The sequence below is a fragment of the Protopterus annectens genome, chromosome 2.part1 (assembly GCF_019279795.1).
Source record: "Protopterus annectens isolate FY-2018-M chromosome 2.part1, PAN1.0, whole genome shotgun sequence".
NCBI lineage: Eukaryota > Metazoa > Chordata > Ceratodontiformes > Protopteridae > Protopterus > Protopterus annectens.
The window spans coordinates 1,409,603,906-1,409,621,880 of NC_056729.1; the positions used below are offsets into that span (position 1 = coordinate 1,409,603,906).

Here is a 17,975-nt window from a genome sequence, read left to right on the forward strand (position 1 = left end):
ACAGCTGTCTGGAATTTTGTAAATAATTGTATGTCATTTGTGAATATCAACATGACCAGTATAAGATACTTGCGTTACAGATGTATTAGAACTGTATGTCATGTGTATATCAAACTGGTCTCTACAGATGTGTGTTAAAAAGTTATTTTATAAAGTGCTGCTTGTGCTTAAAATGTAACCACAGTGTGCCCTACTGGCGTAGAACAGAAATGTACATGCACTATTGTAACTGTTTAAATGCATATATTTTAACAGTGGAAACTGGAATGCAGGAGGTTAACTGCAGAAAAATAGCTGAAATTAAATTACTTTATAGGCTAGACTGGAGACATAATGCCTGTGCTGAGAAGCTTTCTGTATTGTCTTCGGAGTGAACTAGTTACTACCTCTGAAAGTATGAAGGAATGCAATTGTTTTATGACTTCCAATGTCTGCCAAAGATCTGAGATCTGTTTATTTTCACAGGTAGATGCTAAATACTGCCAGCTTCCAGCAGTGGGGGTTTCACCTGGGATAGAGTCAGATGACAAGAAATAATGCCATTCTGCAAGCTATCCCAGCAGTAATATTTGAGATATTAATTTGAGAACTCTCTGAGAGAGACAGTGCATTCTGTATTCTGTCTTGGATCTGACAAGAACCATTCACCACACATCTGCTTTTCTCTGTAAGTAAGTTTCAAGGGCATAGTAACTATCTTAGCTGTAGTTAGGAATACAGCAAAGCTTAGTTTAGATATTTTTCTTTATTTATTTCAGACTGTCCTGCAATGTTGTTTTAAATATTGCCTATGATTTTGAACTCTGATGTCACTGTGAATATATACTGACTATTTTCTTGTTCTTTTATTATTTATTCATTGTAACTGACCTGTCTAGAGATATTTAAGTTTTGAGAGTACTTTCACACTTATTTGGTGACACTGTGTGGGCCACTCATAGTAGCCTTGCTCTTGGTCAAACTACCATTTGTATTAATATAAATATTACACAGTAAGACTGGACGCCCTTTGTTAAGGGCCTTAATGTAGCTGATAAGGAGTTGGCTGGTGGCAGTGATAACTATTTCATAGTTTGGTCAAAAGGGTGCATAGCTAGTAAACCTGTGCCGGCCTTTCCCAGGTGTGTGTGTGTATGTGTGTGTGTGTGTGTGTGTGTGTGTGTGTGTGTGTATGTGTGTGTCTGCGTGCACGAATGTGTAAATCAAACCTCAAAGGGTGTGTGTGTCAACTACTTAGGCAGGGACACAAAGCAGTGGTTGGACAGAGAGGGTGCTGGAGGTCTTGGCTTGGCCACTCAGCCGAGATCTCAGCTCTATAGCTGTGCGAGTGGGGAGTCTTATTGGAGATCTGGAGAAAGATGGAGACACCAGCCCCGGACTGACTGTGGTCTCTGTGTGCTCTTAAGGAAACTGCACTTGATGCAGAGAGCTACATCTGGAAATACTGTGTTTGTACTTGTCATCCTCTCAGTGAATGTCCCCCACTGGTGCCAGTTGTGAGGAGTGGGGCTCTTTGATTACTGGTCCAATGGTGGGTCATCACATACACCATAATGTGGTGTAGTGTTTTGATCCTGAAAACTGTTGTTGCCAACAACCTGTTTGATACTCACCAGTGGGGTGACAGGCAGTGTGCCAATAGGAGACAGGGGATGAGTAGAACTGTGGGTCCATGTATGGCTAAGGTACTGAGTTGGAGGAGCACTGAGCAGGAGGAGCAATGTTGTCCATATCTTGATTAATATCTTAGATTAGGAGTATCAATCATTGTGCCCAGAGTCAACAGTGATGCTGTTAAAACAGCAGCCTATATAGTCTGGATTGAGACAGTCTGTATCATCCTTCTTCACATCCAGACCCTTTCATAGCCATAGATTGCATTGCCTGTGGAGGTAGATTGGATGGTGGTTGCAGCATCTCAAATGGAGTCACATATAAAGTCCACATTTGCCACTGGTAACCTCAGCAGGATTGTATGTCCCCTGCCCCTGTACTTCATGCCAGTGTACAGTTGGTCACTGCCATCTCAGAAGCAATTGTTTGCACTCACCATCTCCACTGTTTGTATCTGGATCACTCACTTGCACATCTGTTGGTTAATGCCAAGTGTTGCAGTCTTATCAGGGACAGTTCTGGACTCATAGTGGTGCTGCACACTCCTGAATCTCTTCCCTGTGGTGGGCATATGCACCTCAGAAGTTGTGTGCATTTTAGATGCTGTGTTCACTGAGGGCGCGGGTGGAGGCCATGAAGGAACTTACCACTTCAGGATGTTTACTGTGTACTGCTGAGGCTATATGCATCACCAGCACCTCTACAGGTATGACTATAATGGTGGATTTGGGTAATCCCTCCCCCCTTGCAGTGTTGCAGACAGTGCCACTGTGTCATCAGACCATGCCACTTACACATTGCCATCAGCAGCATCCAAAGGTACCATGCTGATGTCCTGTTGTGCTCAACTCTTCACCACTGAAATCTGAAATAATGAACACACTTGACGCCCTTGAAAGCTCACATACATTTTCATCTGTAAAATACCTGTGGTATGCATATTGCTATGAATTAATATACAGCTACAGCACATATAGACAGGCATAGTTTTTCATGCAGGTTGTTAAGGTTTTAGACCAGAGGTGCTTGAAAAGACAAATATGCTAGTGGGCCTTGATCAGTCCTTGCCTTTAAACATGCAGTGAAATCTGGTGTTTCTGCCACTGTCATATGGGTGCTTGATGCCAGCCCAGCTCCCATATCCAAGCCATCTTCAATTATGAAAGGCCACTGTTACTGGCTGGTGAGTGGCATCAAATACTCTTCAGCTTGAAAAAGCTGCTTCTGTCTGTTGCAGTGTCCCATGCATTTTCTTTGCATTGAGTATCATATCAATAAGCCTTCATCACATCTGTTGTATAGACCAATTATGAACATCCACAGTATTCTGTACCAGTCCCTGGCAAATCTGATCCTGATAATACTTGACTACAGCACCACTGCCTAGGAGATGCATGTATTGTGTGAGGAATACCTGCAGTAGCACTTTACTCATCTGTGTGGTAACTTTTCAAGGAATTGCCTTCCTCAGGTAGCCATGCCAGTATCTATATGCCTGTGAACAAAACTTGTCAATCAGCGTGTATGCGCATTCTACACTGTGTGATGCACATCCACGGTCTCCCTTGTATTCATCTTGTAATCGGCTGCAGTTAGTGCTGTGCACACCCCCTCCTTTTGTGTAATGTAGTGTAGTGGTGCTTTGACATATAGCCGTGGAATCCCACACCCATTCTGGCATATCCTTCTCATGGTTTGAAAGCACCTTAGCCGCAGTCATGTGGGAGAGTGCCAAGCCAGTATTATGACTTTCCAGTTATACATACCCTGTAAAATGTGTCTCAGTGTCATTGACATGCATAACAGGTGTGTTGTTGATGCTGAGGTGCTTAACTAAGTAGGACTCCTTCCTTAACTCCTGGAAACTCCATATCAACAGAGCCTTTACTGAAATTCTTTTGTTTCATTGTTGTATAGCTGTAAGTATTGCACAAAATGGCTATACCACTTTATATCATACTAAAAAGAGCCAGTAAGTTTGGCAGTTATGTTAATGAAGCCAGTTTCTGCTATTGTCTGTGATTCACTGCAGATTTGAGGCATGTAATCCATGCATGGCAGCACTAGATGTACATATCATGGTGAGTGTGAATCATTTGACCTATATGCTCATTTATATGGCATATGTATACCTGTAGAACCACAGTGCAGTGATGCAGTTATGTCATTGCACTGCAGTGCAGTGCTACCACCATGCTCTGCTGCCATGATGCAAGGCTGATTTGTATGACATGATGTGACTTGTGTTCATACAAAAGGGAGATTATTTTACTCCTGAAGTGGACCTGATTGAGTGGCCATGGCTACTTCAGGGAATGGGGAATGTTTTCATGTCAGAGACAGTGACTGATTGCACACACACACACACACACACACACACACACACACACACACACACACATGCACACGCACACACACACACACACACACACACACACACACACACACGCACACACACACACACACACACACACACACACACACACACACACACACACACACACACACACACACACACATTGTTATAGAGCTACACTAATGATCACTTTTCGGCCATCAAACCAGGACCGAAACGCTAAAGGTGGAGGAGCGTCAATATTCACCAAGGATATTCACACAACCAGGCTAGTTGCCCAACACAATGCATCTGAAATTCTCCAGGTGCAACTAACACTAGGTAAGACTGCAATCCAAATTGTAGCTTGCTACAGATCCCCCAACATACCCCAAGATTCTCACTACACCTTTCTAAACATACTGGAAAATATTAAGATAGAACCAAACACCCTAATACTGGATGATTTTAACTACCCTGCCATTAACTGGGAAAACTACTCATGTAACAACACCTTTGCCCAACGGTTTTTGGAATTCATAAATTCCAATGCCCTGGATCAACTAATCCATAGTCCCACCAGGGGCTCCATCATCCTAGACCTGGTCATTACCAACATGGGAAATCGATGCTCCACACCTATGGTCACCCCCTCGTTAGTCAGGTCTGACAATAAGCTAATCACCCTTAACATCCACATCCCACCCCCACCCCCCAGTAAGGAAACCTCCATAAAGAACTTCTCCAAAGCCAACTTCATGCTACTCAAGTCAGAAGTGACAAACTTCATGACACCCATCCAGACGGGAACTGAAAGTTCAACTGCTGAATCTTACACTAAGGCACTGTACGAGCACATCCACTCATGCATGAATCGTGCCATCCCAAATAGAACCAAGATGCTCTCATCCAAAAAAAGGAAGCCAATCTAGTGGTCCCCTGCCATAAACAAACTTTACAACAAAAGGAAGAAACTGTTGCAGAAAAGAGGAAAATCCCAGGATGCAAAAAACTCCCTTACCAGCCTCAGTAAGAAAATGAGATCCCTCATAAAATCCTCCAAAGCTAGTTATGAAAATAAAATTGCCAAAGATTCCAAAAACAACCACAAGGCATTCTATAACTATGTCAAGAATCTAAATGGCAATGCTCAGATCTGCTCTGTGCTAAAACAGAATGACATTAAATGTACTGATCCCAAGGATATTGCCAATATCCTGGCAGATCGATTCAGTGCCAACTTCACCCCCCTCTCACCCCCTAAATGGCCCATCTCAATACCGGAAGATTGCCAAATTCCGGTAATAACGGCCACACAGGTAAGAAACGCTCTCTCCAAAGCTAAGAATACAGCATCCATGGTACCAGATGACATCCTGGGCTGTGTACTACATGAAAAATCGCCAAATTAGCTACAGGGGCATCCTACTGTAGTCACCACTGTCTCTCACTTGCTGAACTGGGCTGGCTTGAACTGCTTCCCCTCCTTCAATGGTATCAACTCTCACTCGCCCACAAACTAGTAAACCATCCACTAAATGTCCCATCCCTCCAGAATCTACTCCAACCCTATCGCACCACCAGACCACTAAGATCCAGCAACAAAAATCACTTGCAGATCACTAAAGACAATAACTCTGCTGATGAAGCACTATTCTCTTGCGCCATAGCCAAATTATGGAACTCCCTCCCACCCACAATTACCTCCATACTATCATTCACCCACTTCAAAACTTTACTAAAAGCGCACCTAAAAACACGCTGGCTATGCCCTTGCAACTCCCACTCTTAATATCACCCACCCCATCCAACCACCACCTTTCTTTCCACTACACAAACTACCTTGATTATAGCAAGCTCAGATGCTCATAAGTCTAGTACTTATTATGCATCAGGAACTTCTTATTGTAACATTTGATCTGAAGTAGTTAACTTCATTTGGGCATCGGCCTTTGGGTCTTCGGATCCATATCGGATCCGAGCCGGCAGTTTCCAACAGCTGAGATCCGAGCTCCAAGCTCCTCCCCTACCCATAATCCCCTGCCATCCCTACCTGACCTCAGATCTAGTTTGCCGCGGTTGAAGCCAGCAGCTTGATCTTTGAGTTCCAGGCATCGGTTGTTTCTTAGCAAGACTTTGTGAGAAAATGTAATCCTTTTCTTTTACTTTCCTGTCAGAAAAAGTGTGTTTGTGAGTGTTTAGCATCCCGTCGTAGTTTTTCTCTCTACAAATTTTAATTTAGCTTATCCCCCCCCCCCTCGTGAGAGCATTAGGGCGTGTGTCTGTGTGTGATTGGGGCCTAGTGTGTGTGTCCTTTTCTTAGTATAATGTCTGAGGCCCCAAAGACATTTTTTTCTAAATGTACCGAGTGTGGCCATAAGCTATCCCCAGCGGATGGCCACACTCGGTGCGTGTTGTGCCTTGGGGTTGAACACCTCTCCTCTGGCTGCACTATTTGTGCGGCATTCAACCCCAGGGCAGTTAAGGACCAGAGGTCGAAGTTGATTCTGGCGGGACTTCTGCCCTTAGACTCGGCTCCGACCTCTGGTCCCCCCGTGGTGCCTGCCGCAGTCGCGACAGTACCCATGACTGCTTCCCTTCCCCTGGCTGGGACTCAACCTCCCACCTTGGGCCAGGAGGATAGGGAAGCCAGAAAAGAGAAGTGCAGGGAGAAACACCGCAAGCGGCGGGCCGAGGCCTCTACATCGGCCCCGCCAACAAAGCGGGCTTCTCCCTCCAAGACCTCCTTTCTGGCTCCGGTCACCTTGCTTCTCACCGGGACTGGAGGAGGAGGAGGCCCAGTCTCCCTCGAGGTCATCGAGGCGGCACTCCAGTCCCGCCTTGGTGGCCTCCTCTAGGTCGACCAAAAGCTTAACGGACGCAGATTTGCACCGGATGATGAGAAGATTCCTCCAGGCCCAACTGCAGATGGGAGTGCTCCTGCCTCCCCCCCATCCGGCAGGGAGCTCGACCCCCTTTTTCACCCCAATCGCTAATTCTCCAACCCGCTTCCTGGGTTTGGAGCCCTCGGAGCTGAGTGGCGTTGGAGCCGGGGGAGTGTCGGCGCCGATAGTATCGGGTACTTCGGTGCCGACAGCGCCCTCGAGTCTGTCGGGTCCCTTTTCGGCAGATCTGAGCTCTCGGAGCCGAGAGCTGAGCTTCGGATCCGAGGGTGTCAGTGTGCCTTCGGCTCCGTCCAGATCGGAGCATACTGGCCCATCGGATCCGATAGCATCGGCTCCGGCCCCGATCCGCTCGTCGGATCTGAGGGAGGGTTTGCTCTCGGATCCCAGAGAGAGCATCTCTCCTTCGGCTTTCGACGTGGTGGAGAGAGCTCTGTCGAGGGATTCCAGGCCCCCGGCCGCAGCTACGGCTCCACCCCGCACTCCCTCTCAGTTGGTTCTGACTTCTATCACCCGGCCCCAGGGACAGCCTGCTCTAACGTCCCAGGTAGTTCCCTTGTTGGGACATGATGAGCCTGGTGAGGCCTCCTCGGACAGCCCCCCCGAGGAGGTCCCTCACAAGCGCAAGTGCAAAAGGAGGCACTTGGACTCCCCTGAGTCCTTGACCGAGGACACAGATTTGGAGGAAGGGGAAGGCTCCCCAAGATCACCCCCCGAAGACGTCTCCTTTGGAGACATCATGGAGATGCTCAGAATAAGGGTAGGGTGGTCCGCCCCAAAGCCTACCTCGGACGAGTCTGTGTTCCTGGAGGCATTTGAAGCAGGCCCGTCTACCTCTTGGGTGTCCCCTCCAGCCGACCCCCTGGTAGACCTGATCACTACCAGGGCGTGGAAGGAGCCAGACACTGTGGAGCCTGTCCCGAAGAGACCTGATAGGGTACTTAGTCCCCCCTCCGACAGAGTGCACTGGAATAAGGGATCCCCGGTAGATGCCATGTTGGTAGTGGCAGCCACCAAGAGGGAACTGGCCCAAGAAAGTCCCTCGGTCCATCCTCCTAGCAAGGAGTCTCGGGCGATGGACCTCCTTGGGAAGCGAGTCTTCAGTTCAGCTACCTTCTCGGTAAGGTCACTGAACTACATGGCACATGTCATACGGCTCCAGCGAGACCTTATTAAAGAGTACGCTGGGTCGCCCCCGGAGTCCATGTCGGAGGAGGACAAGCAGGTGTACTCTGCCCGAATGGCCACTCTAAGGTCTATTTCTAATACCTCTATGCGGCTACTATCCCATGCTATGGAAGGAGCCGCTAGAGCTAGCGGAGCGGGCGTCGTCATAAGGCGGCAGGCGTGGCTCCGCCACTCTGATTTCATGGAACCCTTTAAGGCGTCGTTCGCTAATGCCCCATTCGATGGTTCTGCCCTCTTTGGCAAAACTGTATGCAAAACTTTAGTCCAGAGCAAGAAGGACGGGAAGACGTTGTCTGCCATCGGAGTCTGCTTCTCTGCTCCCCAGAGGTCTTTCTCCAAGAACCAAAAGGGACAGAAGAAGATGTAGTTCCGGAAGTCGCAACAGTCCCGTGGCGCTCCGGGACACCCAGTCCTTCCGAGGCAGAGGAGGACATGGTGGATGCCGCCCTAGGGGCAGAGGGGGTCCAAGGAATTTTGGGTCCAGAGAATCGTTCTCTGATCGGCCCATGCAGCAACCCTGAGAGGTTACCCGACTGCTTCACTCTGGAGGCAGTCGGAGGGCATTTTTTGAGGCACCTGGCAGCTTGGGAGTCCATCACGACAGATCGCTGGGTGCTTCATATCATATCCAGAGGTTACCAAATCCCGTTTCTTTATCCCCCTCGCAATCCCAGATTCCTCCCCGATGTCTCCCCGATCAGAGGGAGGCTGCGGCTGCGGAAATCCAGCAGCTGCTAGAAAAAAGAGCCATTCAGCACGTCCCCCCAGACCAGTTCGGATCGGGCTTTTACTCCAGGTTCTTCTTGGTGCCAAAAAACATGGGGGAGTTAAGGCCAATCCTCGATCCATCCCTCTTGAACCTGTCAGTAACCAAGGAAAAGTTCCGGATGGTCACACTTCAATCCATTCACCCCCTCTTGCAGGAGAACGACTGGATGTGCTCTATAGTCCTCAAGGATGCGTACTACCACATCTTGATGGACAGATGCTCCAGGAGGTTCCTCTGCTTCCGGCTAGGAGCCAGCCATTACCAATTCAGGGTCCTTCCCTTTGGTCTCACCACAGCCCCCAGGGTGTTTACCAAGGTTTTGTCAGTGATAGCGGCCCACCTGAGACTCCAGGGAATTCAGGTCTTCCCCTACCTGGACGACTGGCTCCTGACCGCCCCCACAAGGCATCTTCTCTGCGCGGCCAGGGACTCTTTCCTCCGTCTAGCTCCCTGGCTGGGGATCACAGTCAGTGTAGAAAAATCTTCCCTTCGGCTGACAAAAATCATAGACTTCATCGGAGCTAGATTGGATACAAGCCGGCTCCTAGCCTTCTTGACTTCGGACCGACTCCAAACCCTGAGACTCCATGTGCGGGCCATTCTTCAATCCCCAGCTCCTTCAGCAGCTCTGGTCCTGAGGGCCCTAGGGTCGATGGCAGCTGCCATCAACCTGCTGCCCATTGCGTGTTTGCACATGAGGGTCCTGCAGTGGACCCTCCAAGTCCAATGGTCCTTCCTGCATTACCCTCTAAACCATCCCATTCGCCTCAGCAGGATTTGCAGGAAGGCCCTCCTGTGGTGGCTCCAGTCCCCGGACCTCCTCAAAGGTCGGCCCTTTGCTATGCCCCATCCCCTAACTACGGTGACCACGGACACCTCTCGCCTTGGATGGAGGGGGGCATTGTCTAGACAGGACAGTCCAAGGCACGTGGGACCACACGGAGACCTCGCTGCATATCAGTGTCCTAGAGATGAGAGCGGTGCTGTTGGCGATGCAAGCACTTCAGAGCCTTCTTCCCATTGGGACTATTGTGGTCCAGATGGACAACATGTTGGTCGTCTGGTATATCAACAAACAAGGGGGAACCAGGTCCTATCCACCTTGCCGAGAGGCCATGAGAGTGTGGGAATGGGCGATCTCCACCAACCGCTTTCTCATAGCGATGCACATTCCGGGACAGTCCAACATCCTAGCGGACAGACTGAGTCGCACGATTCTCTTGCCGTACGAGTGGTCTCTGAATCCCGAAGTAGTGAAACAAATATTCTCCAAATGGGGTCAACCTTGTTGCGATCTTTTCGCTTCTCCCTCAAACACGAAGTGCAACAACTACTTCGCTCTAATTCCCCCACCCGGGGAATCCCCCCAAAACGCTGTGGTACATGCTTGGCCGCCTGGTCTCCTCTATGCTTACCCTCCTCTTCCTCTAATGCTGAAGTTCTTACAGAAAGCCAGACGGCTGGGGAGAAGAATAATCCTCATTGCCCCATTCGGGCCTCTTCAGGCTTGGTTCCCTTATCTACGATCTCATCTAGTGAATCCTCCCTGGATTCTGGATCCCATCCCGAATCTGATCTCGCACCCATTAGACCTTCCGATCCTGAATCTGGACAATCTGAAGCTCACGGCTTGGTTGCTCCAGTTCCACTTCTAGCTAGGACTCCCGGTATCTCTTCCCCAAAGCTATCTTAGTGGCAGCCCACAAGCCGTCTACTAGAAGGCTTTATGATAGCAAATGGAAACAGTTCTCTGTTTGGGCGGAGCAACAAAGCTTAGACCCCTTTATGGCTCCGTTGCCTGCGGTGTTAGACTTTTTGTCAGGACTTTTTGACCAAGGAGCCAGCTCTTCCACGGTCAGAGTTCAGCTGGCAGCAATTTCACATTATCATGTGGGGAGTGACCTAGGCCCTTTGATCTCAACCAGATTGTGTAAGGCCTTTTTGAAGGGTACCTTCCTACTAAGACCCCCGGTGAAGGATGTTGTCCCTCCTTGGGATTTAGCCAGACTCCAGGCTTTGACAGCTCCTCCCTTTGAGCCTGCAGCTTCAGTGGATCTTAAACTGTTATCCTGGAAAACAGCCTTTCTCGTCGCTATCACTTCGGCCAGAAGGGTTTCTGAACTACAAGCCCTTTCCGCCAAGCCACCGTATTTGACCTTTCATAAAGACAGAGTATCCCTCAGGACCAATCCCTCTTTTCTTCCTAAGATTGCTTCCGAATCAAATATCAATCAAACTATTAATTTACCTGTCTTTTTTCCCAATTTCCAAAACAAAGGCGAATACAAGTTGCACTCATTGGATGTTCATAGACAACTACGTTTCTACTTACACAGAACAGCTGGTCATAGGCAATCAGACCAGCTGTTTATTTCATTTGCTAAATCTAATTTTGGGAAATCAGTTAGTCACACTGTCCAGGTGGATTTCACAGTGTATTCTACTGGCATATGAAAGTTCTGGCCCGCCCGCACCCCAAGGAGTCCACACCCATTCTACTAGGTCAATTTCCACCTCTGCTGCCTTTCATTCTAGAGTCTCATTGGATGAAATTTGTTCGGCAGCCACTTGGGCTTCATCTCATACCTTTATAAATCATTATAAGTTGTATCTGGTCTCCAGAGGGAGAGCATCCTTTGGCTCTGCAGTGCTCCTGAACATCCTTCCATAAGGACCTCCCAAGATTTAGGTAGCTGGGGACTCTGTCCCATAGGCTGATGCTCAAATGAAGTTAACTACTTCAGATTAAGAAGTTATGTACTCACCATAACTTTCCGTCTGAGTAGGTAAACTTCATTTGGCAGCAACCGTCCCCCCCTCCTTCCCCCTGACCGTCAGATGTTTATATTACTCTTTGTCATCTGATTGTATCGAGGTCAGATCATAGACTGGCTATTTGGTGCAGGTCTTGCATTAGGCAAACTCGATCTGAGGTCAGGTAGAGATGGCAGGAGATTATGGGTAGGGGGGAGGAGCTTGGAGCTCGGATCTCAGCTGTTGGAAACTGCCGGCTCGGATCCGATATGGATCCGAAGACCCATAGGTTGCTGCCAAATGAAGTTTACCTACTCAGATGGAACGTTATGGTGAGTACATAACTTCTTATTAATGTCTGTTATATACTTCACAGATAAAGATTCTAGTTGTCTACTGATGTACTATGTTCTTCATCTGTAAATATGTTGTAAGTAATTGCTATGTAAATTGTTAATCTCTATGTAATCCAATGTAACTACTGTCTGTCTGTTTTAACTGTGGATCTTTTCTCCCCGGACCTCCGCTGAAAATGGACCTACGTCCAGTCGGACACTCCCGGTCAACAAATATAAATAAATAAATAAACTACAATATGAACTGGCACCTCACCTAAGTGTCATGTTTAATCTTAGCCTCACCTCAGGTTTCGTGCCCACTGAGTGGCGCAGAGCTACAGTTATCCCACTCCACAAGGGGGGATCCACTTTGGATCCTGGAAACTACCATCCCATCAGTCTGACGAGCCTTATCTGCAAGGCCATGGAGCGTATTATCATGGAACTTTTAAACAAAGACATTGGCAACCTTCAAACACTGGATCCCACCCAGTTTGGGTTCGTGAAGGGCCGATCTTGTCTCCTGAACCTGATTGACTTCTTCGAATCAGTCTCCAGAGCCAATGACAAGGGTAAGGTGGTCCACACAGCCTATCTAGACCTTGCCAAGGCCTTTGACACCATCCCCCACTCTGGAATCATAGATAAACTTACTAAGCTGGGCATTAATCCCTACATCACCCAATGGATTGCTAACTGGCTTACTGATAGAACCCACACTGTAAAAGTAGCCGACTCCAAATCCAGCTCCAGACAAGTGACAAGTGGAGTACCTCAGGGTTCAGTCCTGGGACCGCTCTTGTTTGGCATCTACTTCTCTGAAGTACAGGCCAACACTAAGGGACTCTGGCTAACAAAGTTCGCAGATGACTGCAAACTGGGGGCCATTATTGAATCCCCAAATGATGTGGATATTCTACAAAAAGGCCTTACAGAAACAGATGCTTGGTGCCAGAGCCATGGGCTCAAGCTCAATGCCAAGAAATGTATAGTTATCCCCTTTGGGAAAAAACATGTACCCATGAATTACCATATAGGTGGCAGTACACTAAACACCGAAAGTGTGATAAGAGACTTAGGGACACAGGTGGACAGTGGTCTCACCTTCGATAAACACATCGTCACAACAGTCAGGAAATCCTTCTATGTGGCACACCTCATCACTAAGGGCTTTTCATCCAGAAAAAAGGAGGTCATTGTCCCACTGTACTCTTCCCTCATTAGACCCATTATAGAATACAACGCCCCATTTGGTATGTACCTCTCAAGACATCTGCAATAACTGGAAAGGCCGCAGAAATACCTCACTAAAAGAATCACAAGCCTAAAGGAGATGCCCTAAGCTGACCGCCTTAAAAAACTCCAGCTATACTCTGTCGCATATCGTCTACACAGAGGCGATCTCTGCTTAACATACAAGGCCATGTCAAACCCAGAGCTGTTGGACATGCTCCACTTAAAGAAATTCCAATCCCACAGAGCCACACGCTCCAGGTATCTAAACCTTGTCATCACAGTAAGCAAAACATGCTGGAGGGATAGGTTCCTGACCCTGAGACTCCCCAGACTCTGGAATAGATTGCCCATACATGTCAAGCAGAGTGCCTCTTTGGACCTCTTTAAAAGGAACCTTGATGATTGGATGGGAGAAAGGAAATTCACCCCGGGGATCACGTCAGTTGCCCTGCTAGACAGGGGTCCAGGGAAGTAAATAGTGTGGGAAGAAATAGCCAGGGAATTGTTATGGCTAGGCTTGTATAGGCCCTAGGGCTGATAGCCTAGTATCAACCTAGGAACCTATAAATAAAGACTCATGAAATTACAGAACATTAAATATTAGTAGACGGTCTTGTATTTTGTTATGTTGTATTGTCTTCTTTTCTGGCATTAAAATACACTTCTGTTTTCCTGTTAATGAAGAATTTTCAGCCCAAGCCCATCCATGTTTTTTCATTATCAGAAATGATAACAGTAATTTCTTTGGCCTATAGTTTGAGATCTGATGAAACCACTACTACGAGGCCAACTGATGCTAGAAAATGAAATAATGAGCCATTCATTTATTTACTGCTGCCTGTAATGGTTTCCATGTGGATTGACTATAGTTCAAGCAATGTGTACTACTTCTAAAACATTTCTGAGATTTAGTTCACAAGCACTGTATATTTATACTTTTTTCAGTCTTTGTTCTTGCACCAAAAGCCAGATGGAAGAGAATTACAGCAATTATTAAATGTTTGCTTTCACAGATTTCTCACAGATTGAACTGCGCATTCTTGCACATCTGTCTTCTGACCCAGAGCTCCTTAAACTATTCCAGGCACCGAAAATAACAGATGTATTTACTAGTCTGGCATCTGAATGGTAAGTGTACATGTAAAATTTACAATATCGGTGAGATACATTAATTTTGTAAATCTGTCTTCACAGAACCCAAGTTTTATCAGTAAAATTAGGAGGTTTAAGATCAGAAATAGGGGTTTAAAGGGTTTGGATACTTAATTTATTGCTTTACTTAGAGTACAATATATGCTGTGTCTATGCAGAAGCTTAAAAGCATTTTTTTTTGCATAAAGCTGGAATAAATAGTTTCCTAAACAAAAAATAGAGTTAGGACAATCAAAGAAAATGTATTAACTCACCCAGCAATTTGTGAAAGTCTTTGTGGAGGAACCTTATCACCCTCTCCAGAATGGGTTAGTGAACAAAATACAGACAGTATTTTATTTTCTAAGGTAGATTGGTTGGTTTTTCACCCAGCTTTCACTCAACAGTTATCAAAGGTGACCTAGGCTGGATAACTGGACACTAGCCTGCCAGTAGTTTATTATTACAGGCGTGCTGGGTATTATGACAGGCACACACTTGCCAATGGCAGTACATAGAGCCCTCCCACTGTTAGCATGGGTCCCTGACATAGGTCAGACTCACCCAGGTCATCAACCCATTTAGCATTGGCAAATACCTGTGTCCCTTTCTGTGACATTAGTCGATATGACCAAATCACCTAGAACCAATACTGCTCAGACAAGCTCCTCGTGGTCCTGCAGAGTGGTCCTAGCTACAGAGAACTCAGAAAAGCGACTACTTTCTGGATTTAAGTATCATTGCTTTTTTTTCACTTGGAATAGCTTCTGTAGCTTACCCTGAACTAGCTTGAACTGTTTTTTTTAACTGTTTGCTGCATTATTTTAAAATCTGCACTTAAAGTTACTTTTTAGTCAAATTTGATCAAAAGTTTGTTTGTTTGTTTAATTTAACTGTTGAGGCTGCCCACTAAAGTGTGCTAGCCTGTGTAACTGATTTATCACTGTTTCTGCATTTTCTATGTGTTTCTATCAAAAAAACAAAAAAACAAAAAAATAATCCTTGTTTTCCCACCTCTCCTCGACTAGTTTAGACCAGTTTACAGGCATTGCTGTATTCTGGGCTGTGGTGTAGTTCCTGTGTTGTCCATTACCTTACTTGGATAGAAGGAAGTTTCTTTGCTCACCAGTGGGAGTGGGGAGCCTTAAGCAGCCTACCTGTCCCTGTAGGAAGTGACCTCAGCACAAGAAGCTGTAGTAATTGGTTGTTTTGGACCATTTCTAGCTCTTTTGTAGTTCCCTGTTTAAAATCTGCCTCTGGGCGTTTTTTTCTGGCTATACTGCTCAGACAAGCTCCTCGTTGTCCTGCAGAGTGGTCCTAGCTACAGAGAACTCAGAAAAGCGACTACTTTCTGGATTTAAGTATCTTTGCTTTTTTTCACTTGGAATAGCTTCTGTAGCTTACCCTGAACTAGCTTGAACTGTTTTTAACTGTTTGCTGCATTATTTTAAAATCTGCACTTAAAGTTACTTTTTAGTCGAATTTGATCGAAAGTTTGTTTGTTTGTTTAATTTAACTGTTGAGGCTGCCCACTAAAGTGTGCTAGCCTGTGTAACTGATGTATCACTGTTTCTGCATTTTCTGTGTGTTTCTATCAAGAAAACAAAAACAATCCTTGTTTTCCCACCTCTCCTCGACTAGTTTAGACCAGTTTACAGGCATTGCTGTATTCTGGGCTGTGGTGTAGTTCCTGTGTTGTCCATTACCTTACTTGGATAGAAGGACGTTTCTTTGCTCACCAGTGGGAGTGGGGAGCCTTGAGCAGCCTACCTGTCCCTGTAGGAAGTGACCTCAGCACAAGAATTGGTTGTTTTGGACCATTTCTAGCTATTTTGTAGTTCCCTGTTTAAAATCCGCGTTTGCACGGCATAGCGCAGTGCCGGTTAAACAAGGTTAAACTTCTTCTGGCTCCGCCAAGTCTGCTCTTCAAATTTTCCCTTAAGGAAGCTCTACTTTTAGTATAACCAGACTACTCACTATATTATAAGCCTAGCACTTGTTCTCAATACTTCTCTACTAAGTAAGCACTCTCGTACTAAGTAAAGCACTACATCTACCTACCACCCCTGTGAATATCCACTTCCCTTAAAGGTACAGCACTCCCTTATACTGTTCCAGCATGTCGAGTGGTAGATTACTGGCGTCCTCTCCAGTTCAGCCGGTCAATCTGGGTATCTTGAGACAATGCTACAATTGTCTCATGTACACAGACAACCCTCTCCTCCTCCCAACAAACACAAATACATGTGAGAGATGCAACTATATAGCCAAACTGGAGGCTGAACTCTCTCATCTCAGGGCTGGCATGACCAGACAGGAGGAGATGGTAACCACACACACAACAATCCCAGTCCCACATAGACCTACCACAACTGCAAACCAAACACATAAAAACACAAAGACATACTCGGAGGCTCTAATAAAAAACTTACCAAAACAACAGAGGCTCCCAAAGCAGACATCCAAAAATCCACCACCTCAAAACAAAACACATGCAACACATACTTCAATAAATCAGTGTGTCAACCAATCACAGCCCTTAAGGCCAAACACCATGCCTGATACACTAGTAATAGGTGACTCTATAGTCAGACACACTGATGTCCCGCTGACCAGGCTGAACAAGGAGAGGGTGACTGTGAGCTGTCTATCGGGAGCTAGGATCCGCAACATAACACACGCACTCAAGTCACTCCAAAGCAAGTACAAATATGACTCCCTCATTGTCCATGCTGGCGTGAATGACCTGAGACGTACCTCCCTGGACTACATGAAAAGAGACATAGAGGAGCTCTCCGATTATGTAGCCCAGGCTGGTATGACCCTGACCCTGAGCAGCATCTTGCCCTCACCAAGAATTATACCACAATACAAAGACAAGATGATCAACTTTAATAATTGGCTCAAGTACTGGTGTCATTCTAAGGGGATCCAATGTCTGTCTGCCTGGGATGACATGTTGGACAAGCCACGCTGCTTCGCAAGGGATGGCTTACACCTGTCACCACTGGGCTTCCGGATATTGGCTAAGGCTCTTGCCACCCCCATAGTGCCTTTTTTAGGCAAGGCTCAAAAGACAAACCCACTTCCTTAGGAAACAAAAATGGAAAAAAACTAAGGGTAATGCTGCTCAACGCCAGAAGTCTAAATCTCAAGATGCAGGCACTCGATGCACTCCTCAGCATGGAGAACATCGACGTCTGTGCAGTAACTAAAGCCTGGTTCAAGGCTCCTGAGAACACCCCAGCGCTACCAGGCTATACCTCGTATCATGCTTTTCGGCCCCAAAACCCGGGCCGAACCACAAAGGGAGGGGGAGTGTCCATATTCGTCAAGGACACCCACACCTCCAGGTTAGTAGCAACACATGAAGCATCAGAGACCATACAGGTGCAACTAACCATAGGCAAAACTGCTATACAACTGGTAGCGTGTTACAGACCACCCTCCCAATCTCAGGAACCCCACTCAGCCTTCCTGAAGACATTGGAGGATATGAATGTATCACAAAATACCATCATACTGGGACACTTCAACTACCCAAACATAGATTGGGTACATTATTCTAGCCCTAATACCCTAGCCCAAAGGTTCCTGGAATTCATAAATTCAAATGCACTGGTACAACTAGTCACCTCTCCCACTAGGGGAGATAATATACTAGACCTGATCATCACAAACATGGGGACAAAATGCTCCAAACCGGA

At 46.6% G+C, this 17,975-nt stretch overlaps 1 protein-coding gene across 2 annotated transcripts in view; it reads left to right on the forward strand.

Moving 5' to 3' along the window:
* Positions 1 to 17,975, forward strand: part of LOC122794469 (DNA polymerase nu-like) — a 1,147,210-nt gene that overhangs the window by 11,529 nt on the left and 1,117,706 nt on the right. For both annotated transcript variants that reach the window (XM_044062886.1, XM_044062887.1), the window contains exon 2: positions 14,151 to 14,265. In XM_044062886.1, the coding sequence (XP_043918821.1) occupies positions 14,151 to 14,265 (115 nt within the window). The remainder of the gene's footprint in view (positions 1 to 14,150; positions 14,266 to 17,975) is intronic.